General features: G+C 44.3%; 2 protein-coding genes across 6 annotated transcripts in view; both read left to right on the top strand.

Moving 5' to 3' along the window:
* Positions 1–19,908, top strand: part of SRCIN1 (SRC kinase signaling inhibitor 1) — a 1,481,450-nt gene that overhangs the window by 77,556 nt on the left and 1,383,986 nt on the right. The gene's annotated exons all lie outside the window — the stretch shown is intronic.
* LOC137540962 (zinc finger BED domain-containing protein 5-like) lies at positions 7,781–12,810 on the top strand. The gene is made up of 2 exons (XM_068262134.1): positions 7,781–7,970; positions 10,889–12,810. Exons 1-2 carry the CDS (start codon positions 7,781–7,783, stop codon positions 12,808–12,810), a joined length of 2,112 nt encoding a protein of 703 aa, XP_068118235.1.

The following is a 19,908-nucleotide window of genomic DNA, read 5'->3' as shown; positions in this document are numbered from 1 at the left end:
AATAAAAAAAATGAGTTTTACTCACCTGGAGCTTCTACCAGCCCCATGAAGCTGTCCGGTGCCCATGTAGACTCGCTCTGATGCTCCTGGCCCTGCCAGCAGCCACTTAAGGTTTCGGCGACAGGAGCAGACAGGCCGGGAACGCGAATGATTCTTCGCATTCCTGGACGTAATAGCGCCTTCTATGCTGTTATATGATATATGCTATATCAGCATAGAGGGCGCTATTACGGCCAGGAACGCGAAGAATCACTCGCGTTCCCGGCCTGTCGGCTCCTGTCGCCAGAACCGGAAGCAGGGCCAGGAGCATCGGAGCGAGTCTACGTGGGCACCGGACAGCTTCAGGGGGCTGGTAGAGGCCCCAGGTGAGTAAAACTATTTTTTATTTGGCTTAAGTGTCCCTTTAAAAGGAAATAAATATGGCAGCCTCCATATCACTCTCACCTCGGGTTCACTTTAAATTAGTTAGCTTTACCCTCATCCGGGCATGGCCACGCCCATTTTTGCCGCAGTGCGGTTATAGCCACAAAAATTGGTCCAGCACCTGCATAGCACCCCCCCCCCAAAAAAAACCCTGGAGCCACCACTGACTGTACTTATACTAATTATTTATATAGCGCCAACATATTACGCAGTGCTGTACAGAGTATGTATTGTCTTGTCACAGTGGGGCTCACAATCTAATCCCTACCATAGTCATGTGCATGTAAGTATCGTAGTCTAGGGCCAATTTTTAGGGGAAGCCAATTAACTTATCTGTATTGTATGTTGTTGGGATGTGGGAGGAAACCAGAGTGTCCTAAGGAAACCCACACAGACACAGGGAGAACATACAAACTCCTTGCAGATGTTGACCTGGATGGGATTTGAACCTGGAACCCAGCGCTGCAAGGCGAGAGCGCTAACCACTACGCCACCATGCTGCCATACTACTATACTGTATTGTACTGCCATCTTCAGCAGTACTTCACAGAGTATGTAGTCATGTCACTGACTATCCTCTGAGGAGCTTACAATCTAATTCTGCCATAGTCTAATGTCCTACCATATTTGTATTTATATAGCACTGGCATCTTCTGCAGCACTTTGCAGAGAACAGCCATGTTCCTGACTTTTCTCAGGGGAGCTCACAATCTAATACCTACCACTATTTTGTGGGAGAGAACACTGGCTAATGTGTGGGGTTTTTTTTTTGGGGGGGGGGGGGGGACTTTTCCTACTTGCTTTTTTAGGGTCACTTTACTCATACCTGGGGAGAAAACGGCTTTGGGCTGCACTCTTACTAGGAAATTTTAATTGACCACACCCACTGTGTTATGGACACACCCACTGCATTCTGTGGCCACGCCCATTCTTTGCAGCTTCGCGCGCCGCCAACATCCTCCTGGGCGCGGGGGGGGGGGGGGGGCGTCGTAGGTTTGGGGTGCCTAGGGGAGCCCAAACCCTAAATACAGCCCTGATCCCGCCCTGTCTCTTATTCTTACTTCTGCCTTATCACACGTTGGTGTGGGAAGAGTTAGTTAGCGGTCAGGCACGACTGGTTTTCCTTGGTGGCCGTTCTTACTTTCAAATATACTGAGGCAGGGTGGGGGCTTTTAATCCTTTGCTAATTGTGTTTCCCCAGGAGGAGGAGCCTGGAGTCTCTCCTTTTCCAGCCGTACAATGGAATGGTTAGAAACACCATTACCGGTGAGTCTAAACTGGACTTTTTTTTTTAAATAGTCAAAAGCATCCAGATGGTGAGCGTACACAGCGTACACAGAAACAATGAGGGTAATGTGAAACAGGTCAAGTTCAATGTTGTAATGAGTGTTAAAGTGACGTGATACACTGTGCAGAGGAAATTTGTTGAGTATGTTCCTTTTGTGTTGGCCTATCCTACTGCGTGCTAGTTTGGTTGTTCTACCCGCGTACTGGAGCTGGCAGGGGCATGTAATGAGATATATGACAAATCTCGAGTCACAAGACAGATATTGTTTGATTGTGTATCAATATGTGTGGTGTTGGAGGTGAATGAATTGCTGGGATGGATAAATTTGCACTCTTGGCATCTACGGTTGTTACAAGGAACACAGCCAGGTGTTGATTGTGAGGGAGTTTACTCGGCTGGGGGCTAAAATATTACATAGGTTCGGGGATCTTCTGTATGTAATTGCTGGTGTATGGGGCAGGAGAGGTCGTAAGTATGGGTCCTGTAGTAGGCTGTCCCATCCGTTTATGATGATAGAACAGATGTGTTGCTGCTGAGCATTATATTGGGTAATTAATCTGGAGGGACCATCTGTATTGGGAGAGATGAATGTGGAGGAGGTGTCTTTAGGGGGTTTGGGCCTAGTAGCTTTATATCTAGTAGTTGTATATTTTGCATCTTTAGTTTTTGATTGAGAATGTCTGATTGAGTCTTGTATTTATGTATGTCAGTGCAGTTACTAAAAATCATTCTTTTTTGGCTGTAAGGTGTATTCTTGGTCCAGGGGTGATGGTGAAAGCTATGGAAATTGATATAATTGTGGGCGTCAACGGGCTTGAAATATGTTTTCATTTTGATATGATTGTTTTCTATGTATAATGTGAGATCAAGGAATTCAATGGAAATGGGTGGTAATGTAAATTGTAAGCCGGCTGTATTGGAATTAAGAAAGTCTTCAAATTTTGGGATATTTGTTGCATCTCCTTTCCAGATGACGAATAGATTGTCTATGTGACGCTTATAAAACACAATATTTTGTAAGAATGGGTTGTTGTGTGACATTTTCTGATGTTCCATATATCCCATGGCCAGATTTGCATAAGAGGGGGCAAATGACCTCCCCATGGCTGTTTTGCTTACTTGGTCGTAGATTTCATCTATAAGCGTGAAGATGTTATTGTTGAGAATTAATTCGACACATTGTATTAAAAAGGACTGTGTGTTTGTGGCATGGATGAGTTGGCCGATAAAAAGTGGTGGAGGGATGTGAGATCGTATGAGTGTGGGATATTGGTATACAGTGAGGTGACATCGCATGTCAGCCAGATATAATCAGGTTGCCAGGATATGGTATGCAATAATTGAATTAGGTGTTGTGAGTCTTTTAGATACGAATTAAGGCATTGGAGATGTGTGTCAATGAACCTGGACAAGTTACTGGTTAATGAATTAATACCTGAGATAATGGGTCTACCAGGGGGTTTGTGTGTATTCTCTAATGTATTTTCGGTAAGTAGTAGAAAAATGGGGTCTTGGGTTGGGGTTAATAATAAAGTTCCTTTTATTATTAGTTATGACATTATTGAGAAAGGCAATATTTATGAAAGTTTTCAAAGTGGTGTTGAGTTCAATGGTTGGGTCTCATAATATTTCTGATCGTCCAGGATCCGGGCTGATTCTTCTAGGTAGTCTTGAGAGAAATTGGAAAATACCAAAAATATAAAGTGCATGCATGGTAACCAATGCTAGGAGCCTTGCAAATACAATGGACGAACTAGAGTTCTGTAAGGATTCCTCCTGTGGCGTGTTCTATCCATTGCGGTGGAGACGCAAATGGACAGTTCTGGCTTGTCAGCCTGCATTCGGTTGTGCATTCGCAATGAGTCACATTGTCATTTGCAATTGCTCTGCAGTTCTGGGCAGCTCAGAATGCTGTCATCATTCCACCAATGGCTTACTACAGCGGAGCTGCAGCCAGATAGCCCTGGATTTCCTGCATACATTTTAGTACATAGTATTGCATGCATTTGTTATCATAGTCTTTCAGCTAGCTAATGGTAATCAAGCCAGCTCAGGATTGAATGATTACCATTCAGCTGTGTGGAGATTTGCATGCTTGCATCCATTGGCTAATGCCAACATAAAAATCTGCATTCCCTTTTAGACCTCGCCCGTCATAGTTTCAGCTCTGTCTAAGCTGTTACTGGGTCCCTTGATACTGTGAATAATATTCCTTGTCTTGTTACTTTCTAGTTCAGTTATCTTGTGGAGCTACGTTTATATATTTCCCACGGGGACATATATACGTACTCCTTCTAGTGCAGAGAATTTGTATTATTTGTATTGCCTAGCTTAGTTCGCTGTATTGCTCCAGTTCTAGCCAGTGTTCCTTGTTTGTTATATATTGGTTCATCGCCAATATATACATATTCTAGTCAGCGTTTGTTATTTTCCTTGTATTCGTGTTACGGTGATATATCAGTGCTGCTGATATATACGTACTCGAACTGTTGATATCCTGTGTTCAGCTAGTCAGTTTTTAGCACGTTTCGGTAGGTTGCGCTTAGCGTGATCACCCGTGCTTAGCTAGCCTAGTCCTGTCCTTGCGAGGTAGCCATTGCTGCGGTTGCTATTGGTTACCTCACTCTTGTCTTTGTGAATGCTTGCTGTCACTGAGGCAGTGACTAGATTAGCAAGCATTCATTCTGTCAGCCTCTGTCCTCCTAGTCCTGTCCTTACGAGGTAGCCATTGCTGTGGTTGCTATTGGCTACCTCACTCCAGTCTGTCTTGTATCTGTCTAAATGTTTGCTGTCGCAAGAGCAGCGCAACATCGTACTGCGCTGCCATTGCGTCTTATCAGAAGCCCAGAGCTGCAGTTGCACTGGGCAGCCCATGTAGCCTCTTCCATTATCCAGCTCTTAGCCTTGTTGTGCTGGCTAGTCAGAAAGTATGACCCCCCAGCATTACAAGTTCATTCTGATTGACAAAGGCCATCACATTGTGGGAATAACCGAGACATGGATGGATGGAAGCCATGACTGGATAGCAAATTTAGAGGGATACAATGTGTTTAGGAAGGATAGAACAGGGAAAAAGGTGGAGGGGTTTGTTTCTTTGTTAAGAATTATTTTAAAGGTGTCCTAAACGATGAGATGGAGAAAGATTGTGAAGATGTGGAGTCCATTTGAGTAAGTATTCATGGTGGAAATAAAGGTTGCCAATTGCTTATTGGGGTATGCTACAGGCCACCACATATTCATGAAGCTGCAGAACTGCAATTACTACAGCAGATTGAAAAAGCTGCAAGTAAAAATGAGGTCATAGTTATGGGTGATTTTAACTTCCCTGACATTGACTGGAGTATTGAGGCTACCCATTCTGGTAAAAGCAGCAGATTTCTGGCATCACTACAGGACAATTACTTGACTCAAATGGTAACGGAACCAACTAGGGGGAATGCGTTACTGGATTTGATCATTTCTAATAGACCAGATAATGTATCAAATGTGCAGGTTCAAGAACATTTGGGAAATAGTGATAACGTTTGATCTGGTGACTAAAACCACTAAAACTAAGACCACTTAGGCTGCTTTCACAGTGGGACGTTACAGGTGCACGTTAGAGCAGCCTGTAACGCAGCCCACTGCACAGTAATGAAAAATCAATGGGCTGTTCACAGTGTCCACGTTGCGTTACATTGTAACGCTGCACGTCAAGAGAACGTACTGCATGCAGTACTTTATACGCGGCTAGACTGCTTGCACATGCTCAGTAATGTTGGTGAGGAGGGGAGAGCGGCCAGGCACATGGCTAATTAATATTCACTGCACTTTGTGATGTGTGCAGTGTTTACTTCCTGGAGCGGCCGCTCTGTGCGGCGATTGGCTGGCGGGACCACGTGATGCCGCAAGCGTCCAAGAGTATGCATCACGGACGCCAGAGTGAGCTGCACAACGCGGCTTGCTCTGACGTCCACATCCAACACCACCAGGTGTTGCGTTATGCGACCATAACGTTCCCTAAAACGCAAGTCCTGGTGGGAAAGTAGCCTAAAGCTATGAATTTTAGAAAAGCAAAGTTCAATTAACTCAGGCAGGCACTAAGTTTGGTGAACTGGGATAATGTACTACAAGGGGAGGACACTGAAGGGAAATGGAAAGCTTTTTAACTTATTCTCAATCAATATTGTAGTATATATATCCCATATGGAAACAAAATGTCTAGGAATAAAATATCTCTATGGATGAATAGAAAGGTTAGAGATAAAATGAAGGCGGAAAAGAATGCCTATAAGGTCCTAAAACAGGAGGGGACCGAGGCTGCATTAAGCAATTATAAGGAGTGCAATAAAAGTTGTAAAAAAGAAATTAGGCTGGCAAAGATTAAAGCTGAAAATCAAATCGCTAAGGATATCAAATCTAACCCAAAGAAGATTTACAAGTACATCAACTCTAAAAAAAGAAAGGTTGACACTGTATCGGACTCCTAAAGGATGAGGGTGGGAACTCAATGGTGGATGACCAAGGTAAGGCAGAGTTATTAACCCTCTGAGCGGCATGCAAAACATGCTGAGAACGGTATGGGCGAGCTCCACTCGTCACGCAGTTTAAACACTCACCAGAGCGATCGCGGGTGTCTCCGGGAGCTCCTGCTGCTGCTGTAGCCTCTCTGTGTCATCCTTTCCTTGCTGAGCATGCTGGCCGGCAATATGAGTGATGCCCATCACTCTCCAGCGCGATCGCTCCTCCGTGTCCCCCTTTTATTGCTGCATGCGCTGGGAGAAAAGATGGATGATTTGCAGTCCTCCCCAGCGCGATCCCATGTGCCTCCTTGAGCTGCTGCTGCTGGCGATCGTGGGTCCCTCCGTGTCCCCCTCTCATTCTTGCACATGCTGGGGGGCAAGATGGATTATGTGCCTCCCCAGCGCGATCGCGGGCACCGCTGCTGCTTCTGCCGGCTCTCTATGTCCCCCTCTCCTGTGGAAGGCAAAGTGTAATGACGTATATCATGCGCCCCCTACTGACCGGCACATTAATTACATCATTACACACAGAGTAACTCACAACCAATCACTGCAATAGATTTCAAATGTGTTTGTATTAGATGCAATACAAACACCTGTATTCAATCCAATACAATACAAAGGCTTGGCAGTTATTTTTTCTTTCTCTTTTCAGAGTCCCAGAGTCCAGTTTTTTACAGCTCAGCTCCTGCGATTTCTGTGCTTTGATTGCTTATTTGCTACTTTCTGCCTTAGATTTATTCAGAGTTGCAGTATAGTCGTTTTAACGACTGCTGTAATTTCTGGTTATCTTTGCTGCAGATTTTTTTTTTTGGTCGCTCACCTCTGGTTGACCTTTGACCCTTGGTTAACCCATATCCTGCTTACGGTCATGGCCTAGAGCTCGAAGTGGCGTCTCTCTAACCAATCGCTGCTGGGCGCAGGAAGTGGGAACCTGTCACCAGCGATGATATCTGGGTGTTCCTGGGCCGCATTATCCTCCAGGGAGTGGTGAGGAAGCCGCTGCAGAATTGGTACTGGACCACTAACAAGATACTCACCACACCGTTCTTTGGTACTGTGATGCCAGAGTACCGCTACAGCCTCATCATGAAGTACCTGCACTTCGGGACCAATAAGAATTTTGATGAGGCCACCCATCCTGCTCCCAAGCTGAAAAAAATATGGGACATCTACAAGCTCATTGCTGGCAATTTCCAGAGTGCCTACATACCGGAAAGAGACATCACCATGGATGAGTCTCATGGCATATAAGGGGAGACTCAGCTGGGTGCCTTTCATTGCATTGAAAAGGGCCTGCTTTGGAGTTAAGTCTTTCATGCTCTGTGAGTCCCAGTCCGGATAAATCTGGAACTCTGTTGTGTACACAGGCAAAGGAACCAAATTTGCACCGCAGTACAGTGAGTTTGAGTGAGCTACCTCTTCTGTGCTCACACTTATCGAGCCATTGCTGGATCAGGGGTACTGTCTTACTACGGACAATTTTTATACCTCTCCAGAACTGTACGAGCACCTGATCCAGCACAAGACTGATGCATATGGCATGGTGAGGCCTAACCAACGCCATATGCCACCGGCCTTTTCTACCAGGAAGCTGAAGAAAGAAGAGGTTGTTGCCTGGCAGAAGGGCAAAATCATGGCTCTGCGGTGGAGGGACAAGCGGGACGTGTGCAGAATGCTGAAACTGTGCGCACCACTACCAGAGGTAGACAGGAGGTGGACCAAAGCAGTAATTTACTACAACCACACCATTGGAGGTGTGGACAGGGCTGATGCGGCCATGACTTTTTACCCGGCTGTCCGCAAACAGCAGCGGAAATATTATAAAAAGATTTTCCGCCAACTACTGGAACAGTGCCTGTGGAACGCATTTGTCCTTTACAAAAAACACAGTGAAAGGCCTGTACCACACCATGACTTTGTGTGGCAAATGTGTGAAGCCATTTGTGCAAAGCATCCCACACTGGAGTCAGCTAGACAGGGGCGCAGAGCGTCCTATGTCGTGAATCTGGCACGACTTTCTGGACGCCACTTTGCGGAATATTTGCCAGCGACTGCACACAAGGAACAACCCACAAGAAGGCGTGTGGTCTGCTGCTCCAAAAAAGGCCCTGATAGGGAAAAAAATGTAAAAGGAGACCCATACTTATTGCCCGGACTGTGATGTGGCACTTTGTGTAATCCTGCAGTTCTCAAAGTGGGTGCCGCGGCGCCCTAGTGCGCCGCGGGCAGTTTCCAGGGGTGCCGCAGTGTCTGTGTCCCTCTGTGCAGCTGTTTATTATCATGGCCGCGTGTGAGCGTGTCTGGGCTGCGCTGCCCCTCGCCGCCGCCCCTCGCTCACATCCATCTCTCATTGGATGGATGCTTCACAGGGGGAATGCAGCGCCGGAGATCTCATTGGCCGGTTGCTCTCGGGGGAACGCAGCGCCGCGCAGTTCAAAGCCAAAGCGCACGCAGGCTCATCGCTTCTGGTCTGGATAAAAGTGGATTCCTGGCTTCTGTCCCTAGCAACGATCGGCGCACAGGAAAAGTAAAAGTAAGGTTGGGAAAGGCGGGGTTGGACGGGAGGGTGTCGGGTTTTCAAGTCTAGCGTGGCTGAGGTGCCTGCATAGCATATCTGAATTTGCTTTGGTGGGTGATGCATTTTTATCGGGGGGGGGGGGGGGGGGGGGTTAGTTATGGTCTGTGTGTGTGTGGGTTTGCTTACTGCTTGGCCCACACATGATGCTGCGTTGGGGGGGAGGGGGTCTGCTCTCAACCAAATGTGGGATGTTGTTACTTGGGTGGGGGGTTGATGGTTACTCGGATCCACACATGATGTTAACTTGGGAGGGGAGGATTGCACTCAGGCCCAACATGTAACGTTGTTCAGGGAAGTGGGGGGGGGGTCATAAATGGACCAAGTGCGGACTTCTAGAAAGAATAGCTGCAACCAGTTGCACAGCACATATAGGTACGCATGCAAAGGCTGCAGTCTAATGTGGGTCATAAATGGACCAGGTGTGAGCTTCTGTGGTCACCTGGACAGGATAGCTGCAGTCTGTTGCACAACATATACAAGTATGTATCCAAAGGCTGCAGTCTAATGTGGATTGGGTCTGAGGAGGGCCATCGTGTCTATCCATTGCAGACACCCGAACCAAATTCATATATGACCCATAGTACTACTACTAATATATATATATATATATATATATATATATATATATATATATATATATATATATATATATATATATATATATATATATATATATATATATATATATATATATATTATATCTATCTATATCTATCTATCTATCCTGTCCAGGTGATCACAGAAGCCCATGCTTGGTCCATTTATGACCCACAATAGACTGCAGCCTTTGGATACATACTTATATAACAACAAACTGCAAACTCTTTATATATAATATATGATGCAGATTATGGGGATTATTGTGGCAGTCACCTGAATTCAAGCGCTCTGGGGCACTTGATTCGGTACCCCTGTGTGAACCCGCCTCTTTTTAGTGGACACGCTATGGTGGAATGGCAGGATGTTTGTGGATCAGGCCTGTATGTTGCTCTGTTATGACCCACAATGAAACGCCATGTCTTTTTTGTAGGGTATGCATTCCTGCTTGTTACTCGACCCCACACATAGGCTATGATTCATAAAGCATTTCCGCATGCGGAAATGCTGAAAACAGCCGACTTTACCGAACACATAGCAAGATCTTCATTCATAAAGGCTCTTTCCGCATGAAAAGCTGACATTACCGAGCAGAGCGATAAATCACCACCTTGTGCGGTGACTATCGTAACAAAATGTAACAACATGTTAATTCATAAAGATTTACGCAAGCGGTATGAGGACGGGAAATACCGCTCCCTCTGATGTGGCGATAACAATGTTAAGTTAATGGAGACACACAGACCTCCCAGGCAGCTGCAGTAGAGCGGAACACTTAGAAATGTATCAACTCGGCAGCTTCCTGTGTTTCCGCAAGCCTACCACCTGCCTAGTTAGGGGAATCTCCGCACTATACTTCCGGTGCAACGCGAGTGTGAATGGCGCCATAGGGTAACCTTGAAAGGCAATAATACCACACTAGTGTGAAAGAAGCCTCACATGTGATGTTATGATGTTACGGGGTGGGGGGGCTGCTCTCTCTCACACGTGATCTAATGATGTTAACTGTAGAGCACTCTCACGCCTCACATATGTTATCTGTGGTGTATACATGTACAGTAGAATCTCATTATTAGTAATCTCCGATAATCATCCGGCCTGCACCAGCCAGGGAGCCTCCATCCGGCCTGCACCAGCCAGGGAGCCTCCATCCGGCCTGCACCAGCCAGGGAGCCTCCATCCGGCCTGCACCAGCCAGGGAGCCTCCATCCGGCCTGCACCAGCCAGGGAGCCTCCATCCGGCCTGCACCAGCCAGGGAGCCTCCATCCGGCCTGCACCAGCCAGGGAGCCTCCATCCGGCCTGCACCAGCCAGGGAGCCTCCATCCGGCCTGCACCAGCCAGAGAGCCTCCATCCGGCCTCATATTATTGATGCTACATGTAGCTTTTAAGATATCTTCAAGTTCAACGTATATATTTTGGCAACATTTGATGTTTAATATGGCTACTGTTCATGCTCAGACCCTAAAAGAATATTTTTTGCTTATCCTTTTGCAGATTTCTCACGCATTGCAGTGTCAAGACAAGAAACACAATTATACAAAATCAAAAACTCTGCTTTAAAAATGGAAAGGTTTTTGAACTTCAATAGGAAGCATGGGAATGGAGACAACGATTGTGAGCCACAGACAAGTGGTGGCAAAGGTGTGAAGAGACGTAAATGTCGGAAATATGACGACTCCTATCTAAACTTTGGTTTTACTTCAGTGGAGATCCATCAGGAAGAGCGTCCACAGTGTGTAGTATGTCTCAAAGTTTTGGCTCCAGAGAGCATGATTCCTAGCAAACTAAAACGACACTTGAAAACAAATCATCCTAATGTGGCTAATAAATCTCTTGATTTTTTTGCAAGAAGATTAAGTGACATACAAGAACAAAAAAGAACATTTTTAAAACAAGCCTCAATACCAAAAAATGCCTTGCTAGCCTCATACAAGGTAGCATATTTAGTGGCAAAGTGTAAAAAGCCCCACACCATTGCAGAGGATCTGATTTTACCAGCTGCTATGGAGATGGTCACACTTATGGCTGGAGAATCTACAGGAAAACTGCTTTCCAAAATACTTTTATCCAACAGTACTGTTAGTCGGAGAATTGAATGCATGGCTCAAGATGTCAATGATCAAATTACTGAAAAGATGAAGGGAAAGGAATTTGGATTACAGCTTGATGAGGCAACTGACAGCCACAAAGATGCTCATTTGATCTGCTATGCAAGATTTATTGATGAAGACAAAATCATGGAAGACCTCCTGTTTTGTAAAAGTATTACGGCAGGTATAAAGGGACAAGACTTATTCAATATTCTGGACACTTTTATGAGTGACAACAACCTGGACTGGACAATGTGTGTTGGAGTTTGCACGGATGGAGGTCGTTCTATGTCTGGCTGTTATGGAGGCTTACAGGCACTTGTAAGAAATAAAGCTCCTGATGCACTCTGGACCCACTGTGTTATCCACAGAGAAGTACTTGCCTCAAAGCAACTTAGTCCTCCACTTAACCTAGTAATGGAAAATGTCTTGAAAGTTGTAAATTACATTAAAACTCGACCACAGAAAGCACGTTTTTTCAAAAAAATGTGTGAGGATATGGGATCTGAGCATACATCCTTATTGTACTACTGTAGCTCACGATGGCTCTCTCGTGGCAATGTACTGTCTCGTGTTTTTGAATTGCGTCAAGAACTCTACTCCTATCTTGAAGAAGAAGATCATGAGTGTGGCAGACACTTCTTAGATACAGGTTTCTTGGCAAAATTAGCATACTTGTGTGATGTCTTCCAAAAATTGAATGTTTTAAATCTCTCCCTGCAGGGAAAGAACACGCACATTCTGAAACTTTCTGAGAAGATATCAGCCTTTAAAAAAAAATTAATACTTTGGAGGAGGAAATTAGAAGAAAATGATTGGAAGGACTGTTTCCCATTGATGCATGATTTCATTACATCCAATGACCTATCCTTGGACCATGAACTGAAATGTGTTTTTGAATACCACCTTACACAGCTCAGTAACTGGTTTGAAAAATACTTCCCAGAAGATTGTAATAGATTTGCATGGGTCCAAGACCCATTTCGGAATGAGATTCCATCAGATTTTACTTCTGCCGAACAAGAAAGTTTCATTGAATTGTCCTGTGACATACATTTAAAAGCCAAATTTTCTCACATGGACCTAACTGATTTTTGGATAACAATTGCTAATGAATATCCCCTACTGAGTGCTAAAGCCAAGCGCATTTTAATTCCATTTGCAACCTCATATCTATGCGAGGCTGGTTTTTCAGCAGTTGCTGTGATTAAGAGCAAGTATCGTTCAAAACTTGATGTGGAAAAGGAAATGAGGCTGGCTGTATCAAATCTGATTCCAAGGTTTGAAAAGTTGTGCAGTGCCCAACAGGCTCATACTTCTTATTAGGTAAACTAAAGTGGTTTGTTAACATGTCTACCTCTTTGTCTGACACCCCTTGTTAACATTGTAAGTTTTCTATTTATTGTCCAGTGCTGTGTAGTAGTAATATGTCCGCACTTTATAAATACAATAAATACAATAATTTTACCAAATCGAATTATGTGCAATTTTTATATGTATACTTACTTTTCAAGCCACTGTAACTTATACTAGAACAAATACTAACTGGTGTTGGGTCATAACAGCATTTCGGTATTTGGTTTTGTCAATGGGGTGCCTTGAAAAAATTTCAAAGTCACTAAGGGTGCCCTCACCCGGAAAAGTTTGAGAACCACTGGTGTAATCCCTTGTTTCAAGGTGTATCACACAAATGAGGTGTTTTAAGGGTAAACCCCTATACTGTATTTTTTTTTTCTGCCTCCATATATTTATTTCTGCATTTATTAAAAATGCAAGATATTTCTGTTTGTGATTAATACATTTAATTTTATTTTTTGACAAGAATTTGTGGTTGACACTTTTTTATTATACTCATAATGTATACTAAACTGTTGCTTGCCTCATTTTGGTAAGTTACAGGAAAAAAGGTTATGGAAATTAATTGAACCACTTTTTGCACAGAAATCCAGTGGAAATTGAGCGCCAGGGAGGTTAAATGCTTTCTTTACTTCTGTCTTCACAAGGGAAACATCACTGTTGCAAATTACAGATGCAGAAGAGTCTCAATCACCTGGGAGCTCTGGGAGTAGAATGTTGCATAATTAACAGCCTAGGCCAAACATCACTGGGAGGGTGGGGGTTACATTACAAGATACAGCAATACGTAGACATAGGAAGTGTTTCTTCTGATGCTGAAACATGGATAATTAACGTAAAACTGGGTTTTCCAATAACCTACTACATTCTACTATATGTAACTACCGTGTTTCCCCGAAAATAAGACACTGTCTTATATTATTTTTTTGCTCTAAAAGATGTGCTAGGGCTTATTTTCAGAGGATGTCTTATTTTTTTGACAAACACTGGTAGCTTTCCTATACAAAATGTACATACTGTATGCCATGTGCAACATACACAGAGCTTGTGGTTTGCAGATATTGGCTCTCCATTACAAGAAATTAATTCTGCTGATCATGTAATTAAGAGTCTATTTCTTGCAGGCAGAGAACTGTCAGGCTCCCCCGAGCACAGGATAAGCTGTGTGTGTGTGTCCTGGGAAGAGGTGAAAAGGTGAAGTGCTGCTGATGCTTGTCACACAACAGATCAGAAGGGCTGGCTCCAACAAAAACACAAATTGCCTGACACATATATAGGACTGTGTAGAACTCACATTATACTGCTGCTCTCCTGTATCCAGGCTTTGTATTGAGCGTGACTTGCTGGTGTCATGTGGGCTGCTGCCTAGCTAGGGCTTCAATTTGGAGGATGTCTTACATTTCAAGCATTCTTGAAATTCCTGCTAGGTTTTATTCTCAGGGGATGTCTTACTTTAGGGGAAACCCTGTACAATGTCTCTTTAAGGAACATGTCATATTTGTTCAAGTTCCCAGAATTAACCACCTTAGCGGTATGGACGAGCTCAGCTCGTCCATTACCGCCAGAGGCCTGCTGGGCCGATTTTGATCAAATAAAGAGCAGCACACACAGCCGGCACTTTGCCAGCCGCGTGTGCTGCCCGATCGCCGCCGCTCTGCGGCGTTCCGCCGCGAGCAGCGGCGAAAGAGGGTCCCCCCAGCCGCCTGAGCCCTGCGCAGCCGGAACAAATAGTTCCGGCCAGCGCTAAGGGCTGGATCGGAGTCGGCTGACGTCCATGACGTCACTCCGCTCGTCGCCATGGCGACAGGAGAAGCCAAACACGGAAGGCTGCTCATTGCGGCCTTCCGTGTTACTTTTGGCCGCCGGAGGCGATCAGAAGAACGCCTCCGGAGCGCCATCTAGTGGGCTTTCATGCAGCCAACTTTCAGTTGGCTGCATGAAATAGTTTTTTTATTATTTAAAAAAAACCCTCATGCAGCTGCCCTGGCGATCTTAATAGAACGCCAGGGTGGTTAAAGAGGCAATGGGTGGTGGGGGGCCCTCAAGGTATTTCACCAATGGGTTACCTCAGGGTTACCATCAGCATTTCCTAGGCCAAAAAACTTTTTACCCTCCACCACCACATTACAGTTGTGTGCCCTGTGTCACTTTTGTATGGCTCCACTGAAGTGTGTAACCCATAGAGAAAAGGATCAAACGGGTGCAGAAAGACAGAGACCAAAGTGGCACTGTTCCCATTAGGGCAGTGTTTCTCAAAGCTGTCCTCCTGACTTCCCAACGGTGCATGTTTTGCAGGCAACCTCACCTATGCACAGATTGGGTAATTAGTGTTTCAGCTAGGTGGATTCCATGTAGCTAAGACACTAATTACCCCACCTGTGCATAGGTGAGGTTGCCTGCAAAACATGCACCGTTGGGGGAGTCACGAGGACAGGATTGAGAAACACTGACTTAGGGGATGTGCTGCACCCGTGTCACGTCTGACTTCTCCGTTTTGCATCCGCTCCATCTATCCACCGACATTAATTGCTGGTATATGAATTGATAATTGCAATAATGGCAATGATGATCTATAACTGAGGTCATATGCCAAAGCACATAGAGCTGCAAGACCGATCTGATGACAACACAGCCATGCAAAACACAGTGAGGGCTCGTTCACACTAAGGGCGTTTTTGCCCTTTTTTCAAGCGCAGGCGATTTTCAAAATCGCCCTAAAAAGGCTTGTGCAATGATTCCCTATGAGAGAGTTCACAGCTGAGTGTTTCGTTTGCGATCCACTCAACAAAGCAGTGCCTGTACCATTCTTGAGGCGATTTTGCCTCAATGGAAGGTATAGGAAAAATGCAAAACGCTCACAAATCGCTTTGTGCAGCGATTGCATGAGTGTTTTTAAGAATAAATACACTGTATTTATTCTTTTCTGGGTCAAAGAGTTCACTTCCTGACTTGCGTGCCCAGAGAAGCGCTTTTACCAGAAACGCAGTGTGCAGTGGAGCGCCGGAAGGGGGGGAAAAGCGCACAAAAAACGCTTCCCTTTGCACTTTCGATTTTAGGTGTGAATGAGGCCTCAATGTAGTATGGGAACAATCCAGCCTCTCACCAGACCTCGCTGTAGTGCTCATGTAGTGTGAAGGGTCAAACATTCAGGCAGGTAACACACTTGAATTTTTCATGCGCGTTTTCTGCACAGAAAAACTGAGAGCTAATGTTAATCAATGGACTAGTTCACACTTAATGCGTTTTTCCTGCGTAGAAAAAAAAAAACAAATCCTGCATGATAAATCGGCAGTTTTCTTTACCAAGTACATTAGCTGCTGTGAAAAAAATATTTTAGAATAAACCTGTATTATCTACAGTGGTTTGCAAAAGTATTCAGCCCCCTTGAAGTTTTCCACATTTTGTCATATTACTGCCACAAACATGAATCAATTTTATTGGAATTCCACCTGGAAGAGCAATACAAAGTGGTGTACACGTGAGAAGTGGAACGAAAATCATACATGATTCCAAACATTTAAAAAAAAAAAATAACTGCAAAGTGGGGTGTGCATAATTATTCAGCCCCCTGAGTCAATACTCTGTAGAACCACCTTTTGCTGCAATTACAGCTGTCAGTCTTTTAGGTATGTCTCTACCAGCTTTGCACATCTAGAGACTGAAATCCTTGCCCATTCTTCTTTGCAAAACAGCTCCAGCTCAGTCAAATTAGATGGACAGCGTTTGTGAACAGCAGTTTTCAGATCTTGCAACAGATTCTCGATTGGATTTAGATCTGGACTTTGATTGGGCCATTCTAACACATGGATATGTTTTGTTTTAACCCATTCCATTGTTGCCCTGGCTTTATGTTTAGGTTCGTTGTCCTGCTGGAAGGTGAACCTCGGCCCCAGTCTCAAGTCTTTTGCAGACTCCAATAGGTTTTCTTCCAAGATTGCCCTGTATTTGGCTCCATCCATCTTCCCATCAACTCTGACCAGCTTCCCTGTACTGCTGAAGAAAAGCACCCCCAAAGCATGATGCTGCCACCATCATATTTGACAGTGGGGGATGGTGTGTTCAGAGTGATGTGCAGTGTTAGTTTTCTGCCACATATAGCGCATTGCATTTTGGCCAAAAAGTTCCATTTTGGTCTCATCTGACCAGAGCACCTTCTTCCACATGTTTGCTGTGTCCCCCACATGGCTTGTGGCAAACTGCAAACAGGACTTCTTATGCCTTTCTGTTAACAATGGCTTTCTTCTTGCCACTCTTCCATAAAGGCCAACTTTGTGCAGTACACGACTAATAGTTGTCCTATGGACAGATTCCCCCACTCTGATCTCTGCAGCTCGTCCAAATTCACAATGGGCCTTTTGACTGCATTTCTTATCAGCGCTCTCCTTGTTCGATCTGTGAGTTTAGATGGACGGCCTTGACTTGGTAGGTTTACAGCTGTGCCATACTCCTTCCATTTCTGAATGATCATTTGAACAGTGCTCCGTGGGATGTTCAAGGCTTTGGAAATCTTTTTGTAGCCTAAGCCTGCTTTATATTTCTCAAGAACTTTATCCCTGACCTGTCTGGTGTGTTCTCTGGACGTCATGGTGTTGTTGCTCCCAATATTCTTTTAGAAAACTTCTAAGGCCGTCACAGAGCAGCTGTATTTGTACTGACATTAGATTACACACAGGTGCACCCTATTTAGTCATTAGCACTCATCAGGCAATGTCTATGGGCAACTGACTGCACTCAGACCAAAGGGGGCTGAATAATTATGCACACCCCACTTTGCAGTTATTTATTTGTAAAAAAAAAAATGTTTGGAATCATGTATGATTTTTGTTCCACTTCTCACGTGTACACCACTTTGTATTGGTCTTTCACGTTGATTTCCAATAAAATTCATTCATGTTTGTGGCAGTAATATGACAAAATGTGGAAAACTTCAAGGGGGCCGAATACTTTTGCAAACTACTGTATATTATCACATTAAATAAACACTTACAGTCAATACATTTCCCATATTGAACACAAGAGTCTGATAAGCAGTGACTTACACCGAATACATTTTCCACACTCAGTACATGAATGGGGCTTTTCACCAGTGTGGCATCTCAACTGAGAAGTTGTGGTTTCTGTGCAAAACATTTCTCATACTCAGCACATTAATAGGACTTCTCACCAGTGTGGTATCTCTTATGAATGGAAAAAGCTTATTTAGAAACCAAACATTTCCAACACTCAGCACATGGATAGGGCTTCTCACCAGTATGAGATTATTCATGAATGACAAGGTTTGAGTTAATCCCAAAACATTTCCCACACTCAGCACTTGAATAGAGTTTCTCACCAGTGTGAGTTCTCTCATGTTTGACCAGATGTGATTTCCAAACAAAACATTTCCCACACTCAGCACATAGTGCTTTACACCAGTGAGATATTTCTTCTGCATGACAAAGTTTTAGTTGATTTACTCCCAAAACATTTCTCACACTCAGCACATGAATAGGGCTTCTTACCAGTGTAAGCTCTATCATGTATGACAAGAACAGATCTCTGTGCAAAACATTTCGCCCACTCAGCAATCGAATAGTCATTCTTACCAGTGTAAGATCTCTCAGGCCTGACAAAACATTTCCCACAATGAGATCTTTCATGTCTGACGAGCTGTGATTTCTGTAGAAAACACTTCCCACACTCAGCACATGAGTGTGGTTTCTCACCAGTGTGAGTTCTCTTATGTTTGACAAGGTTTTCTTTATCACAAAAATATTTCCCACACTCTGAACATTTCCACAAAGAGTTATATTGAAATAAAAATGGAGCCACAAAAAAGTCCTTTAATAATCTTAACTAACCATAAATACTTACCTATCATTACTCATAGAACAGTATCCCCAGAAATGATCCAGCGCCATATAATCTTGATTCCCGACTAAAAATGAAGATAACCCATCACGTTGATCCGTTCCCCGTCTGCACACGTCAATCCCATTCCCAGCCCTGGACTTACTATACTTAGTATAATAAACCCCAATGCAATGCCATTCTGAATTCTGCTGCAGAATGTCATTTTGCTGACTTTGAGGGCTCGTCCACACTGGAGGCGTTTTGTGACTTTTTTTTTTTCCCCTAAGTGCTGGCGATTTTCAAAATCGCCGTGAAAGCGCTTGTGCAATTATTCTCTATGAGAGAGTTCACATCTGAGCAGTTCGTTTCCGATCCGCTCAGCAAAGCATTGCATGGGCCATTTTTGAGGCGACTCTGTCTCAATGGAAGGTATAGAAAAAACGCTCAGAGTTGCTTTGTGCAGCGATTGCGTTTTGAAGAATAAATACATTGTATTTATTATTTTCCAGGTCAAAAAGTTCACTTCCTGACTTGCGTCAGGGAGTGAATGAAAAAAATGCACGGGAAAAGCGCTTAGGAAAGCGCTTTTCATAAAACCGCAACACCGACCCAAGCGCCGGGAATCAGAAATAAAAATCTCGTCAAAAATAACAAAACACAAATGCTAAAGCGAACACAACGCACAGAGGCGACCTTAGAGTAGGCGGGGCCTGGGGCAAGGGTCATATGTGGGCCTAGAGCAATAAGTGTAGGCCATATACCATACCAACATGCTCACGGGCTTGTCCACTTCTAATGCAGTACGCCTTATTATTGTTTAAAGGCCACTATTATTGTTAAAGGCCACTAAGCCAAACAATAAACTGGAGATGGGTACTAAACTGGCTGGGGAGCTACGGATGGATACCAGGCTGGCTGGATTGGTAGAGGCTGGCTGGGGAGCTAGGGGTGTGTACCAGACTGACTGGGGATGGGTGCTAGGCTGAATGGGAAGCTGGGGAGCTCCACATGCCTTTTCTGCACCTCTACTAGACTACAGGGTGATATGTGTTGTGTTTGTTGGCCTAACTTTGCTGGCTGACTCTGATTCTGTTGGTGGTATTGTAGAGTCTTTACTCTTTACCTGTTTAGCAATTTCCAAAATAAGATGCTCCTGAGTCATGTGAGAGGTTGACAGTGGTCGGCGCTGGGTCAGTGGTATTTTGCGCGCCCATGGCCAGGAATGCTATGCTTATG

The sequence above is a fragment of the Hyperolius riggenbachi genome, chromosome 12 (genome assembly GCF_040937935.1).
Source record: "Hyperolius riggenbachi isolate aHypRig1 chromosome 12, aHypRig1.pri, whole genome shotgun sequence".
In the NCBI taxonomy this organism is placed as follows: Eukaryota; Metazoa; Chordata; class Amphibia; order Anura; family Hyperoliidae; genus Hyperolius; species Hyperolius riggenbachi.
The sequence above is the reverse complement of the archived record's forward strand: the minus strand, read 5'-3'. Positions and strand labels throughout refer to the sequence as shown.

Excerpts from the sequence above, each read along its gene's own strand:
- LOC137540962 (XM_068262134.1), top strand. The coding sequence starts at position 7,781 with ATGCCACCGGCCTTTTCTACCAGGAAGCTGAAGAAAGAAGAGGTTGTT. Across the intron at positions 7,971-10,888 it reads CTACAACCACACCATTGGAG|ATTTCTCACGCATTGCAGTG; the intron begins GTGTGGACAGGG and ends ATCCTTTTGCAG.